Here is a 26,063-nt window from a genome sequence, read left to right on the forward strand (position 1 = left end):
TCGATAACTGTCAAAATAACCGAGTTATTGACATTCAAAGAAGCACCTGTCAATTCCATACTTTCAACTGAAATAGTCGAGTTTGACAGCTAGCAATTCTGTCAATTTGACAGTTACGTCAGTCCAGTTTTGACCAAATTGCAGTTCTTTAAATTTTCCACCCAGTAACTGTCAAAATAACCGACTTGCAAACCTGTCAAAATGACAACTGTCAAATTGTTTTTCAACTGTCAATAACTCGGTTAGGTGACATTTTTCGCAAAAACTTGACATTTGACAGTTTGTAGAGGACACTCTGAGCTACAATTCGTCAAAAAAATCAACTCGCTAGCTGTCAAAATAACCGAGTTACAAGCTGTCAAAGTGACAACTGTCATATTCAGACTAATCAGTTTTTAATTCTGTTAAGTCACTTTTTAACTGTCAATAACTCGGTTATTTGACGTTTTTCGGGCAAATTTGACATTTGACAGTTTGTAGAGGACACTCTGAGCTACAATCTGTCAAAAAAATCAACTCGCTAGCTGTCAAAATAACCAAGTTAGAAGCTGTCAAAGTGACAACTGTCATATTCAGACTAATCAGTTTTTAATTCTGGTTAATCACTTTTCAACTGTCAATAACTCGGTTATTTGACGTTTTTCGTAAAAAATTGTAATTTGACAGTTTGTAGAGGACACTCTCAGCTACAATCTGTCAAAAAAATCAACTCGATAACTGTCAAAATAACCGAGTTATTGACATTCCAAGAAGCGACTGTCAATTCCATACTTTCAACTGAAATTGTCGAGTTTGACAGTTCCCAATTCTGTCAATTTGACAGTTACGTTGACCAAATTGTCGTTCTTTAAATTGTCCACCCAGTAACTGTCAAAATAACCGACTTGCAAACCTGTCAAAATGACAACTGTCAAATCGTTTTTTAACTGTCAATAACTCGGTTAGTTGACGTTTTTCGAAAAAATTTGTTATTTGACAGTTTGTAGAGAATACTCTTAGCTACAATCTGTCAAAAAAATCAACTTGATAACTGTCAAAATAACCGAGTTACAAGCTGTCAAAGTGACAACTGTCATATTCAGACTAACCAGTTTTTAATTCTGTTAAGTCACTTTTTAACTGTCAATAACTCGGTTAGTTGACGTTTTTCTAAAAAATTTGTTATTTGACAGTTTGTAGAGAATACTCTTAGCTACAATCTGTCAAAAAAATCAACTTGATAACTGTCAAAATAACCGAGTTACAAGCTGTCAAAGTGACAACTGTCATATTCAGACTAATCAATTTTTAACTGTGTTTAATCACTTTTCAACTGTCAAAAACTCGGTTATTTGACATTTTTTGGAAAATTACTGTAGAAAGTAATCGAAAGAGAATTAAAGGAGCTTTAAACTGGTTTTTGGAACCACCTTGTAACTGTCAGAATAACCGAGTTAGAGGCTGTCAAAGTGACAACTGGCAATTTTGTCAAGTCACCCTTCAACTGTCAATAACTCGGTTAGTTGACGTTTTTCGCAAAAACTTGTCAGATGACAATTTGTAGAGGACACTCTCAGCTACAACATGTCAAAAAAATCAACTCGCTAACTGTCAAAATAACCGAGTTACTAGCTGTCAAAATGACAGCTGTCACATCAAGAATAATTTTTTTTCAATTTTGTCAAGTCACCTTTCAACTGTCAATAACTCGCTTATTTGACGTTTGTCAGAAAATTACCATAGAAAGTGATCGAAAGAGAATTAAAAGGGCTTTCGAATGACGTTTGAACGCGCTCCGTAGCTGTCAAACTAACCGAGTTATTGACAGTTAAAGTGTCAGCCGCCGAAACGCGGCAATATGGGTACTATCGGGTACCGCGATGGTACTTACGTATCGCCGCCAGGGAAATGGTACCAGAACCCATCACGAACGTCACTAGAACCAGAATGGCGGCCATTTTTTTTTTACCAAAAATTTGGAACCAAAAATCGATGGTACCGTTGCACTGGTACCACGCTGGTACCACCGGTCAAGTCGATGGTACTACACGATATGGTACCCCCCAGATCGGCGCCAACTAGATTTTGCTCGTTTTAGTCGTTTTTTTGCTCCGGGGGAACCGTGAGTGGTACCCAAACGGGTACCCGATGGTTCGAGATGGTACCAGTCCAGTTGACGGTCAACCGGATAATTAATAACACCGGTACCATCTTGTTTACCACCAAATTCGACGTCAGTCAAGGTGAATTGACTGACGTACGTCTGCGAAATGGTGGCCGATGCAATCTGTACTTTGACGGCTCGTAACTCGGTTATTTTGACAGTTATCTAGCTGATTCTTGTGACAGGTTGTAGCTGGGAGTGTCCTCTACAAACTGTCAGATGTCAAGTTTTTGCAAAAAACGTCAACTAACCGAGTTATTGTCAGTTGAAGGGTGACTTGACAAAATTGACAGTTGTCACTTTGACAGCCCGTAACTTCGTTATTCTAGCACCTACAGGGTGGTTCAAAATACCATTCGAAAGCCCTTTTAATTCTCTTTCGATTACTTTCTATAGTAATTTTCCGAAAAATGTCAAATAACCGAGTTTTTGACAGTTAAAAAACGATTAACCAGACTTCAAAATTGATTAGTCCAAATATGACAGTTGTCACTTTGACAGCTTGTAACTCGGTTATTTTGACAGTTAGCGAGTTGATTTTTTTGACAAATTGTAGCTGAGAGTATCCTCTACAAACTGTCAGATGACAAGTTTGTCCGAAAAATGTCAACCAACCGAGTTATTGACAGTTAAAAAACGATTTGACAGTTGTCACTTTGACAGGTTTGCAAGTCGGTTATTTTGACAGTTACTAGGTGGACAATTTAAAGAACGACAATTTGGTCAAAACTGGACTGACGTAACTGTCAAATTGACAGAATTGCGATCTGTCAAACTCGACCATTTGAGTTGAAAGTATGGAATTGACAGTCGCTTCTTTGAATGTCAATAACTCGGCTATTTTGACAGATATCGAGTTGATTTTTTTGACAGATTGTAGCCGAGAGTATTCTCTACAAACTGTCAAATAACAAGTTTTTGCAAAAAACGTCAACTAACCGAGTTATTGACAGTTGAAGGGTGACTTGACAAAATTGACAGTTGTCACTTTGACAGCTTGTAACTCCGTTATTCTGACAGTTACAGGGTGGTTTAAAAAACCAGTTTAAAGCCCTTTTAATTCTCTTTCGATCACTTTCTATAGTGATTTTCCGAAAAATGTCAAATAAGCGAGTTTTTGACAGTTGAAAAGTGATTAACCAGAATTAAAAACTGATTAGTCTTGATATGACAGCTATCACTTTGACAGCTAGTAACTCGGTTATTTTGACAGTTATCGAGTTGATTTTTTTGACAGATTGTAGCTCCGAGTATTCTCTACAAAGTGTCAGATGACAAGTTTTTGCAAAAAACGTTAACTAACCGAGTTATTGACAGTTAATCGGGGACTGGACAAAATTGACAGTTGTCACTTTGACAGCCTGTAACTCCGTAATTTGACACTTGACAGGAAAAAGTCACTGAAGCAAAAAGATAGTCCAGATCGAGGGCTTGTCAAAAATGTCATTACTCGAGTTGATTGGTTCAGTGGTTTGGCCGCTAGAGGGCGTCAAAGTTTTCTCTCTTTTCCTCCCTGAACTTTCCCCCCTCCCCTCCGCCCTTGTTACCCCTCCTTCCCCCCTCCACCACGTGTCAGTGTATAATGCAACACGGTTACATCACGTGTCGCGCCTACTTTGATCCTCCCCTCCCTCCCCACCCTTCCCGCCCCCTCCAATCCCTTTTTTTTCCCCTCTCCCCCCCTTTTCACCCCCTCCACCCCCCCTCCAAACCGCCCCCGCCCACTTTCTCCTCCAAGATCCACCAAAACCGCTTTGTCTCCACCGAGGAGTAAAGATAATGTTTGTTGGGGGGCGGCGTTGCCACGTTTTGCGCTTTAATTACGCCCACATTGGGAAGAAATCTTCCCGTCACTTTGACGCCCTCTAGCGGCCAAACCACTGCACCAATCGACATAAGTAATGACATTTTTGGAAAGCTCTCGATCTGGACTATCTTTTCTCTTCCACGACTTTTCGCTGTCAAACGTCAAATAACCGAGTTATTCCAAGTTAAAGCAACCGGTGTCAGGAATTGTACTTGTTTTTGTTCCAGCCACTTTGACGCCCTCTAGCGGCCAAACCACTGCACCAATCAACTTAATAAATCACATTTTTGGAAAGCTCACAGTCTGGACTATCTTTCAGTTTCAATGACATTTTGCTGTCAAACGTCAAATAACCGAGTTATTCAAGATTAAAGCGATCAGTGTCAAAAAATTCACCAATTTTTTTGTTTTAGTAACTTTGACGCCCTCTAGCGGCCAAACCACGCAACCAATCAACTTGAATAATGACATTTTTGGAAAGCTCTTGATCTGGACTATCTTTTCGCTTCTATGACTTTTTGCTGTCAACTGTCAAATAACCGAGTTATTCAAGGTTAAAGCGATCAGTGTCGGAAGCAATCATTGCTGAACCGTATTTGACACTTTTTAGACACTTTTCTGTCCTTCTGACGTCATTTCTGACAATTTTAAGACAGAAACTGTCATTTTGTCACTTTTTACCTATTTTTCGCTATTTATGACGTCACTTTTGACAGTTTTATGTCAAAAAAGCAATTTTGACGTCATTTGACACTTTTTAGACAGAAACGCTTTCTGTGACGTCATTTGACAATTCCAAGACACCAAAAACTTATTTTTGTCTTAATTTGACACTTTTAAGACATTTCCAGTCATTCTGACGTCATTCTGACGTCATTTGACAATTCCAAGACACCAAAATGACATTTTTGTCATAATTTGACACTTTTAAGACATTTTCAGTCATTCTGACGTCATTTGACAATTCCAAGACACCAAAATGACATTTTTGTCTTAATTTGACACTTTTAAGACATTTTCAGTCATTGTGACGTTATTTGACAATTCCAAGACACTAAAAAGACATTTTTGTTGCAATTTGACACTTTTAAGACATTTTCAGACATTCTGACGTTATTTGACAATTCCAAGACACCAAAAACACGTTTCTGTCACAATTTGACACTTTTAAGACATTTTCAGTCGTTCTGACGTTATTTGACAATTCCAAGACACCAAAAACACATTTCTGTCTCAATTTGACACTTTTAAGACATTTCCAGTCAATCTGACGTCATTTGACAATTCCAAGACACCAAAAAGACATTTCTGTCTCAATTTGACACTTTTAAGACATTTTTAGTCATTCTGACGTCATTTGACAATTCCAAGACACCAAAAACATATTTTTGTCTTAATTTGACACTTTTAAGACATTTTTAGTCATTCTGACGTCATTTGAAAATTCCAAGACACTAAAAAGACATTTTTGTTTCAATTTGACACTTTTTAGACATTTTTAGTCATTCTGACGTCATTTGACAATTCCAAGACACCAAAAAAACATTTTTGTTCTAATTTGACACTTTTAAGACATTTTCAGTCATTCTGACGTTATTTGACAATTCCAAGACACCAAAAAGACATTTTTGTTTCAATTTGACACTTTTAGGACATTTTCAGTCATTCTGACGTTATTTGACAATTCCAAGACACCAAAAAGACATTTCTGTCTCAATTTGACACTTTTAAGACATTTTTAGTCATTCTGACGTTATTTGACATTTCCAAGACACCAAAAAGATATTTTTGTCTTAATTTGACACTTTTAAGACATTTTTAGTCATTCTGACGTCATTTGAAAATTCCAAGACACTAAAAAGACATTTTTGTTTCAATTTGACACTTTTTAGACATTTTTAGTCATTCTGACGTCATTTGACAATTCCAAGACACCAAAAAAACATTTTTGTTCTAATTTGACACTTTTAAGACATTTTTAGTCATTCTGACGTCATTTGACAATTCCAAGACACCAAAAAAACATTTTTGTTCTAATTTGACACTTTTAAGACATTTTCAGTCATTCTGACGTTATTTGACAATTCCAAGACACCAAAAAGACATTTTTGTTTCAATTTGACACTTTTAGGACATTTTCAGTCATTCTGACGTTATTTGACAATTCCAAGACACCAAAAAGACATTTTTGTTTCAATTTGACACTTTTAAGTCATTTTTGGTCATTCTGACGTCATTTGACAATTCCAAGACACCAAAAGGACATTTCTGTCTCAATTTGACACTTTTAAGACATTTTTAGTCATTCTGACGTCATTTGACAATTCCAAGACACCAAAAAGACATTTCTGTCTCAATTTGACACTTTTAAGACATTTTTAGTCATTCTGACGTCATTTGACAATTCCAAGACACCAAAAAGACATTTCTGTCTCAATTTGACACTTTTAAGACATTTTTAGTCATTCTGACGTCATTTGACAATTCCAAGACACCAAAAACATATTTTTGTCTTAATTTGACACTTTTAAGACATTTTTAGTCATTCTGACGTCATTTGACAATTTCAAGACACCAAAAAGACATTTTTGTCTCAATTTGACACTTTTAAGACATTTTTAGTCATTCTGACGTTATTTGACATTTCCAAGACACCAAAAACACGTTTCTGTCTCAATTTGACACTTTTAAGACATTTTCACGTCATTTGACAATTCCAAGACACCAAAAACACATTTTTGTCTCAATTTGACACTTTTTAGGCATTTTAAGTTATTCTGACGTCATTTGACAATTCCAAGACACTAAAAACACGTTTCTGTCACAATTTGACACTTTTAAGACATTTTCAGTCATTTTGACATCATTTGACAATTCCAAGACACTAAAAAGACATTTTTGTTTCAATTTGACACTTTTAAGACATTTTCAGTCATTTTGACGTCATTTGACAATTCCAAGACACCAAAATGACATTTTTGTCTTAATTTGACACTTTTAAGACATTTTCAGTCATTCTGACGTCATTTGACAATTCCAAGACACCAAAAATACATTTTCAGGTCTTTTGACGTCATTTCTGACAATTTGAAGCCATAAAGCGTTAATTCAAGGCACTTTCTGTCTTTAAGTTGTCAGAAATGACGTCATAAAACGTAAAAATGTCCGAAAAGTGTCAAAAACAATGAAACACAGTTTCCCCGTCTTGCAGTTGTCAAAATTGTCATTTCCCTGAGTTTCCGGTGTCTGTAAATTGTCAAATGACGTCATAAAGACTTTTCATGTTTTCAAGTTGTCAAAAATGACGTCAGACTACCGAAAATGTCTAAAAAAACAGTCAAACGCAGTTTTTACGTCATAGCGCGCTTTTAATGTCACTTTTGACACTTGTCAGATGTCAAAAATTAGACATTTAACAACTAGGTGACAGTTACGGTAAAACTGACAGTTGCAATGGATTCCCCGTCCCCGAGTTAGTCGAAAACGAGTTGCATCAAGCCGGGTCAATTTGACAGCTGTCACTTGCTGTCAAATGTCAAAAACAACTGTCAAAACCTTCTTTCCTTCATATCTCGGTTGTTTTTAGTCGGATTTGAGTGCGGTTTTCACGGGTCGATTCAGACTGTTTAGGGGGTGCCTTAGACCCCATTTTAACACCCCTCACCCCCCCAAATAAGGGTGGGAGGGGGTGAAAAATAAAAAATCGAGTTTTGACTCGTTTTCGACTAATTCAGGGACGTAGAATCCAGTGGTCGAGTCGCTTTTTTGATAACTGCCCACGTGACTGAGTTACGCCAGTTTTCTCGAACTGGGTGACAGTTACGGTAAAACTGACAGTTGCGTTGGATTCCCCGTCCCCGAATTAGTCGAAAACGAGTACCATCAAGCCGGGTCAATTGTGACACCTGTCACTTACTGTCAGATGTCAAAAAACAGCTGTCAAAATCTTCTTTCCTTCATATCTCGGTTGTTTTTAGTCGGATTTTAGTGCGGTTTTCGCTGGTCGATTCAGACTGTTCAGGGGGTGCGTAAGACCCCACTTTAACACCCCTCACCCCCCAAATAAGGGTGGGAGGGGGTAAAAAATAAAAAATCGACTTTTGACTCGTTTTCGACTAATTCAGGGACGTAGAATCCAGTGGTCAAGTCGCTTTTTTGATAACTGCCCACGTGACTGAGTTACGACAGTTTTCTCGAACTGGGTGACAGTTACGGAAAAACTGACAGTTGCGTTGAATTCCCCGTCCCCGAATTAGTCGAAAACGAGTTGCATCAAGCCGGGTCAATTTGACAGTTGTCACTTGCTGTCAAATGTCAAAAAACAACTGTCAAAATCTTATTTTTCTCATATCTCGGTTGTTTTTAGTCTGATTTGAGTGCGGTTTTCACGGGTCGATTCAGACTGTTCAGGGGATGCTTTGCACCCTGTTTTGACACCCGTCACCCCCCAAATAAGGGTGGGAGGGGGTGAAAAATAAAAAGTCGAGTTTTGACTCGTTTTCGACTAATTCAGGGACGTAGAATCCAGTGGTCGAGTCACTTTTTTGATAACTGCCCACGTGACTGAGTTACGCCAGTTTTCTCGAACTGGGTGACAGTTACGGTAAAACTGACAGTTGCGTTCGATTCCCCGTCCCCGAATTAGTCGAAAACGAGTACCATCAAGCCGGGTCAATTGTGACACCTGTCACTTACTGTCAGATGTCAAAAGACAACTGTCAAAACCTTCTTTCCTTCATATCTCGGTTGTTTTTAGTCGGATTTGAGTGCGGTTTTCACGGGTCGATTCAGACTGTTTAGGGGGTGCCTTAGACCCCACTTTAACACCCCTCACCCCCCAAATAAGGGTGGTAGGGGGTGAAAAATAAAAAATTGACTTTTAACTCGTTTTCGACTAATTCAGGGACGTAGAATCCAGTGGTGAAGTCAGTTTTTTGATAACTGCTCACGTGACTGAGTTGTGTCAATTTTCTCGAACTGGGTGACAGATACGTCAAATCTGACAGCGGGAATGGATTCCCCGTCTCCGAATTAGTGGAAAACGAGTACAAAATGAGCGAAAAGTGATTTGGGGCGGCAACGTTGCCGCCCCCCCCCCGGGTGCGGTAAAAGGGTGGGAGGGTGGAAAAAACAGGTTTTTTTGACGCTCCGAGATCGAGGACAGCTTTGGAAATTGTCTGGTCGCCAACTAGATTGACTTTCTCCTCTCAGTTGTTATGGCAACACCGCTTTCCCACCCCCCCCTCTTTCCACCTCCCCTCCACCCCCACCCCCGATCGATCGGGCGGAAATGGTCGAACTAACCCGACCAATTTCAAAGCCAACTTGATGCTAAATGATTGTTTGTACGCGACAGTTGGAGGGGAAATAGGGGCTGGAGGGGGTGAGAGCAATACATTCCCACCCCCCTTCTTTTTTGGAAAGGGGGTGGGAAAAAGCACATTTTTGGGGTTGCAACTGTCATTTTCGGATTCGCCACCCTCGAATTAGTCGAAAAGCAGTTCAAACTCGGTTTTTTAAATTTTCATCCCCCCCACCCCCTAAATGGGGGTGGGGGGTGTCAAAATAGGGTGCAAAGCACCCCCTGAACAGTCTGAATCGAACCGTAAAAACCGCACTCAAATCCCACGGAAAACAACCGAGATATGAAGGAAAGAAGGTTTTGACAGCTGTTTTTGACATGTGACAGCAAGTGACAGCTGTCAAATTTGACCCGGCTTGATGCAACTCATTTTCGACTAATTCGGGGACGGGGAATCCAACGCAACTGTCAGTTTTACCGTAACTGTCACCCAGTTCGAGAAAACTGACGTAGCTCAGTCACGTGGGCAGTTATCAAAAAAGCGACTCGACCACTGGATTCTACGTCCCTGAATTAGTCGAAAACGAGTCTAAAATCGATTTTTTATTTTTCACCCCCTCCCACCCATATTTGGGGGGTGAGGGGTGTTAAAGTGGGGTCTAAAGCACCCCCTGAACAGTCTGAATCGACCAGTGAAAACCGCACTCAAATCCCACGGAAAACACCCGAGATATGAAGGAAAGAAGGTTTTGACAGCTGTTTTTGACATGTGACAGTAAGTGACAGGTGTCAAAATTGACCCGGCTTGATGCAACTCGTTTTCGACTAATTCGGGGACGGGGAATTCAACGCAACTGTCAGTTTGACCGTAACTGTCACCCAGTTGGAGAAAATTCAAAATGGCCGCCCATCTTAACGGTTTTAACGTTCCAATTCGATTTTGCGCGGTTTAACGTTGCGGCAAACGCTAATTTAAACAATTTCCCGTTAAATCGGTTTAAAGTGACAATCTGGCAACGTTGTCCCAATAAAAAGTGGTGGGGAGGGTGGTTGTTGACGGGGAGGGGGGGAGAAATATGCGCCAGGTGGTATAAAAAAATTCAAAAAATTCCTGCTCCCAAACTACTCAAGATATTAAGGTGGTTCAAACGCCCAAATGTAGCCAAACTATCTGGCTACCTGCGGTAAAAATTTCAGCCTTCCAGCTCAGAAGGTAAGGGAGTGGGGGGCTCAGAAGCAACCTCCTCCCTACTCAGAACAACGTAACCTCCCTGGACCCAAAAACATTCAAAAAATCACATCTCAAAAACTATAACAGATAGCGGGATGGTTCCAACGCCATTTTGTAGCCAACATTTCAGGTTATTTACCATAAAATTTTCATTTTTCTAGTCCGGTCCTGTCTGGGTCAAACTGGGGGGTGAACCCCTCTGGGGCCCTGCTGGGGAAGAACCTCCATGGACTCTTTCAGACCAAATAACTCGAAAACGGTTAGAGATACAAAAATTTTGAAAGAAAGCAAAAATGTCCGGCTCGACAAACTGATTCATACCAAGTGACTTGCGAAGGTAGTTTTTGCGGTTAGTATACAGGGTGGGCGCAAAAAGTACTTTGACCCCCAGTTTTTCGCACACCCTGTACGTAGTTTTGCAGCTAGAATTTTTTGCTTAACACCACTAAAAAGAGCAGGCCGAGACGGTTTGTTTGAGTGGTTGAACCACCCTGTACACCGCCAAATAAGGGAGATACAGGGTGTGAAACTTTTTGAACTGGCTGAAACCCAGTTTAGAGGACAGTCAGGGACAAAATCGCTTGTAAAACCCACTTGGAGTAGGAAAATGACAGTTTTAAGCACATTTTTGGAATCCTCATTAAATTTCCTATCCAATGACATAAAAAAACACTTTAAAATTTAGTACAGTCAGGGAGAAAAGTGATGTCAAAGTTAAAACTGTCAAAAAAACAGTTTGTAAGGACAGTCAAGGACAAAATCACTGGTAAAACCCACTTGGAGAGGGAAAATGACAGTTTTAAGCACATTTTTGGATTCCTCATTAAATTTCCTATCCAATGACACTAAAAAACACTCAAAAATTTAGTACAGTCAGGGAGAAAAGTGATGTCAAAGTTTAAACTGTCAGAAAGACAGTTTGAAAGGACAGTCAAGGACAAAATCGCTTGTAAAACCCACTTGGAGTGTCAAAATGACAGTTTTAAGCACATTTTTGGAATCCTCATTAAATTTCCTATCCAATGACACTAAAAAACACTCAAAAATTTAGTACAGTCAGGGAGAAAAGTGATGTCAAAGTTTAAACTGTCAGAAAGACAGTTTGAAAGGACAGTCAAGGACAAAATCGCTTGTAAAACCGACTTGGAGTGGGAAAATGACAGTTTTAAGCACATTTTTGGAATCCTCACTAAATTTCCTATCTAATGACACTAAAAAACACTTTAAAATTTAGTACAGTCAGGGAAAAAAGTGAGGTCAAAGTTTAAACTTCCAGAAAGACAGTTTGAAAGGACAGTCAAGGACAAAATCGCTTGTAAAACGCACTTGGAGTGGGAAAATGACAGTTTTAAGCACATTTTTGGAATCCTCACTAAATTTCCTATCCAATGACACTAAAAAACACTCAAAAATTTAGTACAGTCAGGGAGAAAAGTGATGTCAAAGTTTAAACTGTCAGAAAGACAGTTTGAAAGGACAGTCAAGGACAAAATCGCTTGTAAAACCGACTTGGAGTGGGAAAATGACAGTTTTAAGCACATTTTTGGAATCCTCACTAAATTTCCTATCTAATGACACTAAAAAACACTTTAAAATTTAGTACAGTCAGGGAAAAAAGTGAGGTCAAAGTTTAAACTTCCAGAAAGACAGTTTGAAAGGACAGTCAAGGACAAAATCGCTTGTAAAACGCACTTGGAGTGGGAAAATGACAGTTTTAAGCACATTTTTGGAATCCTCACTAAATTTCCTATCCAATGACACTAAAAAACACTCAAAAATTTAGTACAGTCAGGGAGAAAAGTGATGTCAAAGTTTAAACTGTCAGAAAGACAGTTTGAAAGGACAGTCAGGGACAAAATCACTTGTAAAACCCACTTGGAGTAGGAAAATGACAGTTTTAAGCACATTTTTGGAATCCTCATTAAATTTCCTATCCAATGACACTAAAAAACACTCAAAAATTTAGTACAGTCAGGGAGAAAAGTGATGTCAAAGTTTAAACTGTCAGAAAGACAGTTTGAAAGGACAGTCAAGGACAAAATCGCTTGTAAAACCGACTTGGAGTGGGAAAATGACAGTTTTAAGCACATTTTTGGAATCCTCACTAAATTTCCTATCTAATGACACTAAAAAACACTTTAAAATTTAGTACAGTCAGGGAAAAAAGTGAGGTCAAAGTTTAAACTTCCAGAAAGACAGTTTGAAAGGACAGTCAAGGACAAAATCGCTTGTAAAACGCACTTGGAGTGGGAAAATGACAGTTTTAAGCACATTTTTGGAATCCTCACTAAATTTCCTATCCAATGACACTAAAAAACACTCAAAAATTTAGTACAGTCAGGGAGAAAAGTGATGTCAAAGTTTAAACTGTCAGAAAGACAGTTTGAAAGGACAGTCAAGGACAAAATCGCTTGTAAAACCGACTTGGAGTGGGAAAATGACAGTTTTAAGCACATTTTTGGAATCCTCACTAAATTTCCTATCCAATGACACTAAAAAACACTCAAAAATTTAGTACAGTCAGGGAGAAAAGTGATGTCAAACTTTAAACTGTCAAAAAGACAGTTTGAAAGGACAATCAGGGACAAAATCGCTTGTAAAACCCACTTGGAGTGACAAAATGACAGTTTTAAGCACATTTTTGAAATCCTCACTAAATTTCCTATCCAATGACTCTAAAAAACACTCAAAAATTCAGTACAGTCAGGGAGAAAAGTGATGTCAAAATTTAAACTGCCAAAAAGACAGTTTGAAAGGACAGTCAAGGACAAAATCGCTTGTAAAACCCACTTGGGGTGACAAAATGACAGTTTTAAGCACATTTTTGGAATCCTCACTAAATTTCCTATCTAATGACACTAAAAAACACTCAAAAATTCAGTACAGTCAGGGAGAAAAGTGACGTCGAAGTTTAAATTGTCAGAAAGACAGTTTGAAAGGACAGTCAGGGACAAAATCACCTGTGAAACCCACTTGGAGTGGGAAAATGACAGTTTTAAGCACATTTTTGGAATCCTCACTAAATTTCCTATCCAATGACACTAAAAAACACTCAAAAATTTAGTACAGTCAGGGAGAAAAGTGAGGTCAAAGTTTAAACTTCCAGAAAGACAGTTTGAAAGGACAGTCAAGGACAAAATCGCTTGTAAAACCCACTTGGAGTAGGAAAATGACAGTTTTAAGCACATTTTTGGAATCCTCACTAAATTTCCTATCCAATGACACTAAAAAACACTTTAAAATTTAGTACAGTCAGGGAGAAAAGTGAGGTCAAAGTTTAAACTGTCAGAAAGACAGTTTTGGTCCCTTGTAAGGGGGTTGCTTCTGAGCCCCCCACTCCCTTACCTTCTGAGCTGGAAGACTGAAAATTTTACCGAAGGTAGCCAGTTAGTTTGGCTACATTTGGGCGTTTGGACCACCTTAATATCTTGAGTAGTTTGGGAGCAGGAATTTTTTGAATTTTTTTTATACCACGTGGCGCATATTTCTCCCCCCCACCCCGTCAACAACCTCCCCCCCCCACCACCACTTTTTACTGGAGCAACGTTGCCAAATTGTCACTTTAAACCGATTTACCGGGAAATTGTTTAAATAAGCGTTTGCCGCAACGTTAAACCGCAAAAAATCGAGTTGGAACGTTAAAACCGCCGAAATGGGCGGCCATTTTGAATTTTCTCCAACTGGGTGACAGTTACGGTAAAACTGACAGTTGCGTTGGATTCCCCGTCCCCGAATTAGTCGAAATCGAGTTGCATCAAGCCGGGTCAATTTTGACAGCTGTCACTTGCTGTCAAATGTCAAAACATAGCTGTCAAAACCTTCTTTTCTTCATATCTCGGTTGTTTTCCGTCCGATTTGAGTGCGGTTTTCGCTGGTCGATTCAGACTGTCCAGGGGGTGCGTAAGACCCCACTTTAACACCCCTCACCCCCCAAATAAGGGTGGTAGGGGGTGAAAAATAAAAAATCGAGTTTTGACTCGTTTTCGACTAATTCGGAGACGTAGAATCCAGTGGTGCGGTCACTTTTTTTATAACTGCCCCCGTTACTGAGCTACGTCAGTTTTCTCGAACTGGGTGACAGTTACGGTAAAACTGACAGTTGCGTTGAATTCCCCGTCCCCGAATTAGTCGAAAACGAGTGGTCACTTAGTGGGTCTCCGATGCCAAATAACCAAGTTACAGATTGTGCAACGTTGCCAAGCCGCAAATCGCAACTTTTTTGTTTGTAGCGCTAGAAACCTCATCTCAAATTCGTTCTATGTTAATTTTTTCCAGGAAACACGCTGGTTTGGTCGGTTTTGCGATATCTCGAAAACCGGCAGAGTTACCAGAATTTCAACGCTAATCCAGGGTGTAGAAAAACTAGAACAATTTTTATTATCAAAACAGAATCACAATTGGTCGGCAATCACGCTGCACTCGGCTTCGGTCACAATTTGACAGATTTTCAGTTTGACTTCGGCGATTTTTTGCGGCGGAAATTTGACAACGGTGCGCGCCATGCTGTCAAAAAATGTGACGGTCGGATCGTCGCGCATGCGCGCCATATTGACCAGTTCGCGCAGCAATTCCAACACGCCCGAATTGTCGTAGCTGACGTAGTGCTCGTCCTGCTTGAAGCGCTTTTGGGGTGGCGCTTCCTCCACGTAAGCGTACGTGCTGGTGGTGGGAATGTCCGGATCGAATTCCTGCTTGATATCGATCGGGGAGTCCTCTTCGATTTCCTCGTGGACGGAGTTCTCCACGTTCCTGGTGGGGGGGGGAGAAAAAAATTGCAAAAAATCAGGTTAGGTTTGGGCCGGACGCCATTTTGCTGGTCATTTTCGGAATCTACGCGAAATTCCCTTTAAAATGAGGTGCATAATCGATTTTTGACAGAAAATTCAAAATGGCGTCCTCGGACGCCATTTTGCTTGTCATTTCCTGAAACTACGTGAAATTCCCTTTAAAATGAGGTGCATCATCGTTTTTTGACAGAAAATTCAAAATGGCGACCTTGGACGCCATTTTGTATCATTTTAATGTCAAACCGCCATTTTGAATTTTCTGTCAAAAAACCATGTGACCCCTCATTTTAAAGGGAATTTCACGTAGATTCAGGAAATGACAAGCAAAATGGCGTCCGAGGACGCCATTTTGAATTTTCTGTCAAAAAACCGTTATTTTTACAGTGCCAACATTGACACCGCTTTTCTCGCTGACCGTACCGAATTTTTTCGTGTTTTTTCCGGTCACTGGATAGGAAATTTAATGAGGATTCCAAAAATGTGCTTAAAACTGTCATTTTGTCACCCCAAGTGGGTTTTACGAGCGATTTTGTCCCTGACTGTCTTTACAAACTGACTTTTTGGAAGTTTCAACTTTGACCTCACTTTTCTCCCTGACTATACTAAATTTTAAAGTGTTTTTTAGTGTCATTGGATAGGAAATTTAGTGAGGATTCCAAAAATGTGCTTAAAACTGTCATTTTGTCACCCCAAGTGGGTTTTACGAGCGATTTTGTCCCTGACTGTCTTTACAAACTGTCTTTCTGGAAGTTTAAACTTTGACCTCACTTTTCTCCCTGACTGTACCAAATTTTTGAGTGTTTTTTAGTGTCATTAGATAGGAAATTTAGTGAGGATTCCAAAAATGTGGTTATAACTGTCATTTTCCTATTCCAAGTGGGTTTTACAAGCGATTTTGTCCCTGACTGTCCTTTCAAACTGTCTTTATGACAGTTTAAACTTTGACATCACTTTTCTCCCTGACTGTACTAAATTTTTGAGTGTTTTTTAGTGTCATTGGATAGGAAATTTAGTGAGGATTCCAAAAATGTGCTTAAAACTGTCATTTTGTCATTCCAAGTGGGTTTTACAGGTGATTTTGTCCCTGACTGTCTTTACAAACTGTCTTTTTGGAAGTTTCAATTTTGACCTCACTTTTCTCCCTGACTGTACCAAATTTTTGAGTGTTTTTTAGTGTCATTAGATAGGAAATTTAGTGAGGATTCCAAAAATGTGCTTAAAACTGTCATTTTGACACTCCAAATGGGTTTAACAGGCAATTTTGTCCCTGACTGTCCTTTCAAACTGTCTTTCTGACAGTTTCAAATTTGACCTCACTTTTCTCCCTGACTGTACTAAATTTTTGAGTGTTTTTTAGTGTCATTAGATAGGAAATTTAGTGAGGATTCCAAAAATGTGCTTAAAACTGTCATTTTGTCATTCCAAGTGGGTTTTACAGGCAATTTTGTCCCTGACTGTCCTTTCAAACTGTCTTTTTGGCAGTTTAATCTTTGACCTCACTTTTCTACTTGACTGTACTTGATTTTTTAGTGTTTTTTTATGTCATTGGATAGGAAATTTAGTGAGGATTCCAAAAATGTGCTTAAAACTGTCATTTTGTCATTCCAAGTGGGTTTTACAAGCGATTTTGTGCCTGACTGTCCTTTCAAACTGTCTTTCTGACAGTTTAAAGTTTGACCTCACTTTTCTACTTGACTGTACTTGATTTTTTAGTGTTTTTTAGTGTCATTAGATAGGAAATTTAGTGAGGATTCCAAAAATGTGGTTAAAACTGTCATTTTGTCATTCCAAGTGGGTTTTACAGGCAATTTTGTCCCTGACTGTCCTTTCAAACTGTCTTTCTGACAGTTTAAACTTTGACCTCACTTTTCTACTTGACTGTACTTGATTTTTTAGTGTTTTTTTACGTCATTGGATAGGAAATTTAGTGAGGATTCCAAAAATGTGCTTAAAACTGTCATTTTGTCATTCCAAGTGGGTTTTACAGGCAATTTTGTCCCTGACTGTTCTTTCAAACTGTCTTTCTGACAGTTTAAACTTTGACCTCACTTTTCTACTTGACTGTACCAAATTTTTGAGTGTTTTTTAGTGTCATTGGATAGGAAATTTAGTGAGGATTCCAAAAATGTGCTTAAAACTGTCATTTTGACACTACAAATGGGTTTTACAAGTGATTTTGTCCCTGACTGTCTTTACAAACTGTCTTTCTGGAAGTTTAAACTTTGACCTCACTTTTCTCCCTGACTGTACCAAATTTTTGAGTGTTTTTTAGTGTCATTAGATAGGAAATTTAGTGAGGATTCCAAAAATGTGCTTAAAACTGTCATTTTGTCATTCCAAGTGGGTTTTACAAGCGATTTTGTCCCTGACTGTCTTTACAAACTGTCTTTTTGGAAGTTTTAATTTTGACCTCACTTTTCTCCCTGACTGTACCAAATTTTTGAGTGTTTTTTAGTGTCATTAGATAGGAAATTTAGTGAGGATTCCAAAAATGTGCTTAAAACTGTCATTTTGTCATTCCAAGTGGGTTTTACAGGTGATTTTGTCCCTGACTGTCCTTCCAAACTGTCTTTCTGACAGTTTAAACTTTGACCTCACTTTTCTGCCTGACTGTACTAAATTTTAAAGTGTTTTTTAGTGTCATTGGATAGGAAATTTAGTGAGGATTCCAAAAATGTGCTTAAAACTGTCATTTTCCTACTCCAAGTGGGTTTTACAGGTGATTTTGTGCCTGACTGTCCTTTCAAACTGTCTTTCTAGAAGTTTCAACTTTGACCTCACTTTTCTACTTGACTGTACTTGATTTTTTAGTGTTTTTTAGTGTCATTAGATAGGAAATTTAGTGAGGATTCCAAAAATGTGGTTAAAACTGTCATTTTCCCATTCCAAGTGAGTTTTATGAGTGATTTTGTCCCTGACTGTCCTTTCAAACTGTCTTTTTGGCAGTTTAAACTTTGACCTCACTTTTCTCCCTGACTGTACCAAATTTTTGAGTGTTTTTTAGTGTCATTGGATAGGAAATTTAGTGAGGATTCCAAAAATGTGCTTAAAACTGTCATTTTCCTACTCCAAGTGGGTTTTACAGGTGATTTTGTCCCTGACTGTCCTTTCAAACTGTCTTTTTGGCAGTTTAATCTTTGACCTCACTTTTCTACTTGACTGTACTTGATTTTTTAGTGTTTTTTTATGTCATTGGATAGGAAATTTAGTGAGGATTCCAAAAATGTGCTTAAAACTGTCATTTTGTCATTCCAAGTGGGTTTTACAGGCAATTTTGTCCCTGACTGTCCTTTCAAACTGTCTTTCTGACAGTTTAAACTTTGACCTCACTTTTCTACTTGACTGTACCAAATTTTTGAGTGTTTTTTAGTGTCATTGGATAGGAAATTTAGTGAGGATTCCAAAAATTTGCTTAAAACTGTCATTTTGACACTACAAATGGGTTTTACAAGTGATTTTGTCCCTGACTGTCTTTACAAACTGTCTTTCTGGAAGTTTAAACTTTGACCTCACTTTTCTCCCTGACTGTACCAAATTTTTGAGTGTTTTTTAGTGTCATTGGATAAGAAATTTAATGAGGATTCCAAAAATGTGCTTAAAACTGTCATTTTGTCACCCCAAGTGGGTTTTACAAGCAATTTTGTCCTTGACTGTCCTTTCAAACTGTCTTTCTGACAGTTTAAACTTTGACCTCACTTTTCTACTTGACTGTACCAAATTTTTGAGTGTTTTTTAGTGTCATTGGATAGGAAATTTAGTGAGGATTCCAAAAATGTGCTTAAAACTGTTATTTTGTCATTCCAAGTGGGTTTTACAGGTGATTTTGTCCCTGACTGTCCTTCCAAACTGTCTTTCTGACAGTTTAAACTTTGACCTCACTTTTCTGCCTGACTGTACTAAATTTTAAAGTGTTTTTTAGTGTCATTGGATAGGAAATTTAATGAGGATTCCAAAAATGTGCTTAAAACTGTAATTTTTCCACCCCAAGTGTGTTTTACAAGCGATTTTGTCCCTGACTGTCTTTACAAACTGTCTTTTTGGAAGTTTCAACTTTGACATCACTTTTCTCCCTGACTGTACTAAATTTTTGAGTGTTTTTTAGCGTCATTGGATAGGAAATTTAATGAGGATTCCAAAAATGTGCTAAAAACTGTCATTTTGTCACCCCAAGGGGGTTTTACAGGCGATTTTGTCCCTGACTGTCCTCCAAACTGGGTTTCAGCCAGTTCAAAAAGTTTCACACCCTGTATCTCCCTTATTTGGCGGTGTACAGGGTGGTTCGACCACTCAAACAAACCGTCTCGACCCGCTCTTTTTAGTGGTGTTGAGCAAAAAATTCTAGCTGCAAAACTACGTACAGGGTGTGCGAAAAACTGGGGGTCAAAGTACTTTTTGCGCCCACCCTGTATACTAACCGCAAAAACTACCCTCACAAGTCACTTGGTATGAATCAGTTTGTCGAGCAGGACATTTTTGCTTTCTTTCAAAATTTTTGTATCTCTAACCGTTTTCGAGTTATTTGGTCTGAGAGAGTCCATCGAGGTTCTTCCCCAGCAGGGCCCAGAGGGGTTCACCCCCCAGTTTGACCCAGACAGGATCGGACTAGGAAAATGAAAATTTTATGGGAAATAACCTGAAATGTTGGCTACAAAATGGCGTTGGAACCATCCCGCTATCTGTTATAGTTTTTGAGATATGATTTTTTGAATGTTTTTGGGTCCAGGGAGGATACGTTGTTCTGAGTAGGGAGGAGGTTGCTTCTGAGCCCCCCCACTCCCTTACCTTCTGAGCTGGAAGGCTGAAATTTTTACCGAAGGTAGCCAGATAGTTTAGCTACATTTGGGCGTTTGAACCACCTTAATATCTTGAGTAGTTTGGGAGCAGTTGAAGTTTCTACCGGAGGTAGCCAAATAGTTTTGGCTACAGACAGAAAATTCAAAATGGCGGCTATGGACGCCATTTTGTCTCTCGTCCGAGGCCGCCATTTTGAATTTTCTGTCAAAAATCGATGTTGCACCTCATTTTAAAGGGAATTTCCGGTAGATTCAGAAAATGACAGACAAAATGGCGTCCGAGGCCGCCATTTTGAATTTTCTGTCAAAAAATCATGTTGCACCTCATTTTAAAGGGAATTTCCGGTAGATTCAGAAAATGACAGACAAAATGGCGTCCGAGGCCGCCATTTTGAATTTTCTGTCAAAAAACGATTATGCACCTCATTTTAAAGGAAATTTCGCGTAGATTCCGAAAATGACAGACAAAATGGCGTCCGAGGCCGCCATTTTGAATTTTCTGTCAAAATCGATGTGACACCTCATTTTAAAGGGAATTTCACGTAGATTCAGGAAATGACAGACAAAATGGCGTCCGAAGCCGCCATTTTGAATTTTCTGTCAAAAAACGATGTTGCACCTCATTTTAAAGGGAATTTCGCGTAGATTCGGAAAATGACAGACAAAATGGCGTCCGAGGCCGCCATTTTGAATTTTCTGTCAAAAAACGATGTTGCACCTCATTTTAAAGGGAATTTCGCGTAGATTCAGAAAATGACAGACAAAATGGCGTCCAAGGCCGCCATTTTGAATTTTCTGTCAAAAAACGATGTTGCATCTCATTTTAAAGGAAATTTCCGGTAGATTCAGAAAATGACATACAAAATGGCGTCCGAGGCCGCCATTTTGAATTTTCTGTCAAAAAACTATGATGCACCTCATTTTAAAGGGAATTTCGCGTAGATTCCAAAAATGACGTCTGTTTACCGTTTTTGCGTGGTAAAACTGTCCAGAAATCGCATCTGTTCCATGTATTCCCACGCGGAACGCGCCCTTTTGCCCATTTTCTGTTCCTTCTTCTTGCGATGGTACAAATCCCGCAGACTGCGCCAGCGCGTCTTGCAGTCGACCACTGAAAATCGATTATCGATTGGATTTTGACAGTTGACAGTTGGACGCCAAAGCTGTCTAATAGAGAATTGAACGGGCTACAATACGGTCGAAACCGCACCTCTCTAGCTGTCAAAATGGCGGAGTTACGAGCTGTCAAAGTTTGACAGCTGTCAAACGTTTTTAGTGCGATAACTCTCTATTGATTGGTCTATGCCAAAACTCCCTAATAGGAGATTTGTAGACAATTCCACGGGCTACACTCCTGTCAAAATTAGACATCAGTAACTGTCAAAATGACAGAATTATTCCCTGTCAAAGTTTGACAGCTATATTTAACGTTTTAAGTGCGATAACTCCCTATCTATTACCGTTACGCTAAAACTCCCTAATAGGAAATTTGTAGACAATTCCACGGGCTACACTCCTGTCAAAACTAGACATTTTTAACTGTCAAAATGACAGAATTATCACCTGTCAAAGTTTGACAGCTATATTTAACGTTTTAAGTGCGATAACTCCCTATCTATTACCGTTGCGCGAAAACTCCCTAATAGGAAATTTCTAGACAATTCCACGGGCTACGCTCCTGTCAAAACTAGACATTTTTAACTGTCAAAATGACAGAATTATCCCCTGTCAAAGTTTGACAGCTATATTTAACGTTCTCAGTGCGATAACTCCCTATCTATTACCGTTGCGCGAAAACTCCCTAATAGGAAATTTCTAGACAATTCCACGGGCTACGCTCCTGTCAAAACTAGACATTTTTAACTGTCAAAATGACAGAATTATCCCCTGTCAAAGTTTGACAGCTATATTTAACGTTCTCAGTGCGATAACTCCCTATCTATTACCGTTGCGCGAAAACTCCCTAATAGGAAATTTCTAGACAATTCCACGGGCTACGCTCCTGTCAAAACTAGACATTTTTAACTGTCAAAATGACAGAATTATCCCCTGTCAAAGTTTGACAGCTATATTTAACGTTCTCAGTGCGATAACTCCATATCTATTACCGTTGCGCGAAAACTCCCTAATAGGAAATTTCTAGACAATTGCACGGGCTACGCTCCTGTCAAAACTAGACATTTTTAACTGTCAAAATGACAGAATTATCCCCTGTCAAAGTTTGACAGCTATATTTAACGTTCTCAGTGCGATAACTCCCTATCTATTACCGTTACGCTAAAACTCCCTAATAGGAAATTTGTAGAAAATTCCACGGGCTATACTCCTGTCAAAACTAGACATTTTTAACTGTCAAAATGACAGAATTATCCCCTGTCAAAGTTTGACAGCTATATTTAACGTTTTAAGTGCGATAACTCCATATCTATTACCGTTGCGCGAAAACTCCCTAATAGGAAATTTCTAGACAATTCCACGGGCTACGCTCCTGTCAAAACTAGACATTTTTAACTGTCAAAATGACAGAATTATCCCCTGTCAAAGTTTGACAGCTATATTTAACGTTCTCAGTGCGATAACTCCATATCTATTACCGTTGCGCGAAAACTCCCTAATAGGAAATTTCTAGACAATTCCACGGGCTACGCTCCTGTCAAAACTAGACATTTTTAACTGTCAAAATGACAGAATTATCCCCTGTCAAAATTTTGACAGCTATATTTAACGTTCTCAGTGCGATAACTCCCTATCTATTACCGTTGCGCTAAAACTCCCTAATACAAAATTTGTAGACAATTCCACGGGCTACACTCCTGTCAAAACTAGACATTTTTAACTGTCAAAATGACAGAATTATCACCTGTCAAAGTTTGACAGCTATATTTAACGTTCTCAGTGCGATAACTCCCTATCTATTACCGTTGCGCAAAAACTCCCTAATAGGAAATTTGTAGACAATTGCACGGGCTACACGCCTGTCAAAACTGGACATCGGTAACTGTCAAAATGACAGAAATACGAGCTGTCAAAGTTTGACAGGGACCATCAAAGTTACTAGCTAAAAAACAGTGATTTTCAGTTTTGACACTTGACGATTCAACCTTGAATAACTCGCTTATTTGACACTTGACGTCAAAACGTCATAGAATCGAAAAGACAGTCCACGCTGAGGGCTTTCGGAAAATGTCATTTTTTTTGTCAATACCTGGCACCGTTTGGCCGCTAGAGGGCGTCAAAGTTACGGAAAAGAAAAAACCACCAACGTTTCAGACACTAGTCGATTCAACCTTGAATAACTCGCTTATTTGACACTTGACGTCAAAACGTCATAGAATAGAAAAGACAGCCCACATTAAGAGCTTTCGGAAAATGTCATTTTTTTTGTCAAAACCTTGCACCGTTTGGCCGCTAGAGGGCGTCAAAGTTACGGAAAAGAAAAAACCACCAACGTTTCAGACACTTGTTGCTTTGACCCCGAATAACTTGGTTACTTGACATCTGACGGCAAAATGTCATAGAATCGAAAAGATGGCCCACACTTAGGGCTTTCCGAAAATGTCATTTCTTTTGTCAATACCTTGCACCGTTTGGACGCTAGAGGGCGTCAAAGTTACGGAAAAGAAAAAACCACCAACGTTTCAGACACTAGTCGATTCAACCTTGAATAACTTGCTTATTTGACACTTGACGTCAAAACGTCATAGAATAGAAACGACAGTCCACACCGAGAGCTTTCGGAAAATGTCATTTTTTTTGTCAATACCATGCACCGTTTGGCCGCTAGAGGGCGTCAAAGTTACGGAAAAGAAAAACCACCAACGTTTCAGACACTTGTTGCTTTGACCCCGAATAACTCGCTTATTTGACACTTGACGTCAAAACGTCATAGAATCGAAAAGATAGCCCACACTGAGAGCTTTCCAAAAATGTCATTTTTTACGGTGGTTGGTTAAGCGGTTTCGCCGCTAGAGGGCGTCAAAGTCGCGATAACAAAACCTGCAGTCGCTGTAACAAAACCAGCAACTTTCCAGACACTGGTCGCTTTGACTCCGAATAACTTTGTTATTTGACACCTGACGGAAAAATGTCATAGAATCGAAAATGTAGCCCACACTGAGCGGTTTCAGAAAATGTGATTTTTTCTGGTGGTCGGTTAAGCGGTTTGGCCGCTAGAGGGCGTCAAAGTCGCCGTAGCAAAACCAGCAACTTTCCACACACTTGTTGCTTTGACCCCCAATAACTCGCTCATTTGACACCTGACGGGAAAACGTCATAGAATCGAAAAGATGGCCCACACCGAGAGCTTTCCGAAAATGTGATTTTTTCTGGTGGTCGGTTAAGCGGTTTGGCCGCTAGAGGGCGTCAAAGTTGCCGTAGCAAAACCAGCAACCATCCAGACACCAGTCACTTTGACAGTGAATAACTCGGTTATTTTGACAGCTACAGGGTGCGGCAAAAAACCATTCGAAAGCCCACGAACCGCTCTTTCGATTGGTGCGCAAAAACCCCTCAGCAACGTTGCCGCACTTACCGCTTTTGCCAATTTCCTGCGAGATCGTTTGCCACGCGCTATCGCGCTCGTTCAGGTCCTTGTAGAGCACGTGACTCGAATCGAACAGCATTTCGGTGCGCGACACCAAATCGATCAATTGTTCGTCCAATTCGCGCGTGAATCGACACAAATTTTTCGATTTTGTCGTCATCGTATCGACCGATCGCCAGTATCGATAGTTTAGCGCCACATTATCGATTCGAACGGGGAAAAATCGATAATTTTCACCGGAACAACGGCCTACTTTGCACGAAACGGTCACACGGACTGTCTGGGACAACGCTGCGTTTGTTGGGAGTGGATTTGCGCGAGCCTACGATACGCCACGGACAGGCCGGAGTTTTTTGCAATTTTTCCCCTTCTCCACCCGATAACTCGGTTATTCAACTCGCTACGAGAAAATCGCTAAGAATGAAAGTTGTAGAGAATTTCATTCTCTACAAAACCACTCTCAATAACCTTTTCTCTACGAGGCCGTATAAGGGAGTTACAGCCCAAAAACCACTCGCACTACACTGACAGCACTTGGCAACTCCTTGAAGGAACTTATAACGGAGCGCAGCTCCGTTATTTGAGCATTTATGCCAAAAGTGCAAAGAATCAAAGTTGTAGAGAATGAAATTCTCTACAAAACCACTCTCAATAACTTTTTCCCTACGAGGTCGTTTAAGGGAGTTACAGGCCAAAAACTCTTTTTTTACGTTTGACACTTTAATTTTTACTCTTGACACTTTTCCGGATTTTTTTTTGTACTTTCGACACCTCCACTTGACATTTATGATTTTGTGAGATTAGACGCTTTTAGGTGCGACTTTTTACTTTTGACACTCGTCAGTGTCATTTTTTGACTTTTGACTACTTTTGACGTTTTTTTGTACTTTTGACAGAGCGTGACGTTTCTGACCCTTTTGGATGCATGTTTTGACTTTTGACACTCATCTGAGTCATTTTTTTACGTTTGACACTTTCAAGTACAATTTGTAACTTTTGACACTTTTACTGTCATTTTTTGACTTTTGACATCAAATTTACAATTTTCCACTTTTTAGCGTAATTTTTGACATTCTGGCTTTTTACATTTAGACTTTTGACACTTTTTAGTGTCATTTTTTACTTGTGACGTTTTTTTGTTCTTTTGACAACGCGTGACGTTTCTGACACTTTTGGGTGCATGTTTTGACTTTTGACACTCGTCAGAGACATTTTTCTACATTTTTTTACGTTTGACACTTTTATTGTCATTTTTTGACTTTTGACACTCTTTAGTGTCATTTTTTTTACTTTTGACAACTTTTTACGTTTTTTTTTGTTCTTTTGACAACGCGTGACGTTTCTGACACTTTTGGGAGCATGTTTTGACTTTTGACACTCGTCAGAGTCGTTTTTCTACTTTTTTTACGTTTGACACTTTCAAGTACAATTTGTAACTTTTGACACTTTTATTGGCA

The 26,063-nt window shown here is 39.3% G+C and overlaps 1 protein-coding gene across 3 annotated transcripts in view; it reads right to left on the reverse strand.

Annotated features, from left to right (window-relative positions):
• LOC145738102 (circadian clock-controlled protein daywake-like) overlaps positions 1–24,916 on the reverse strand; it is a 35,797-nt gene extending 10,881 nt beyond the window's left edge. Inside the window, exons 1-3 of one of the 3 annotated variants that reach the window (XM_081992967.1) lie at positions 24,595–24,916; positions 21,030–21,174; positions 14,831–15,232 (exon numbers count right to left, since the gene is read on the reverse strand). In XM_081992967.1, coding sequence (XP_081849093.1) covers positions 14,875–15,232; positions 21,030–21,174; positions 24,595–24,766 — 675 coding nt within the window. In that variant the 5' untranslated portion in view covers positions 24,767–24,916 and the 3' untranslated portion in view covers positions 14,831–14,874. Of the gene's footprint in view, positions 1–1,870; positions 2,039–14,830; positions 15,233–21,029; positions 21,175–24,594 lie in introns of those variants that run through there. The other 2 variants (XM_081992965.1, XM_081992966.1) reach the window with 2 other exon arrangements.
• Positions 24,917–26,063: the final 1,147 nt, after the last annotated feature.

This window comes from Ips typographus, linkage group LG15 (assembly GCF_016097725.1).
Source record: "Ips typographus isolate SLU linkage group LG15, UJ_Ityp_2.0, whole genome shotgun sequence".
NCBI lineage: Eukaryota > Metazoa > Arthropoda > Insecta > Coleoptera > Curculionidae > Ips > Ips typographus.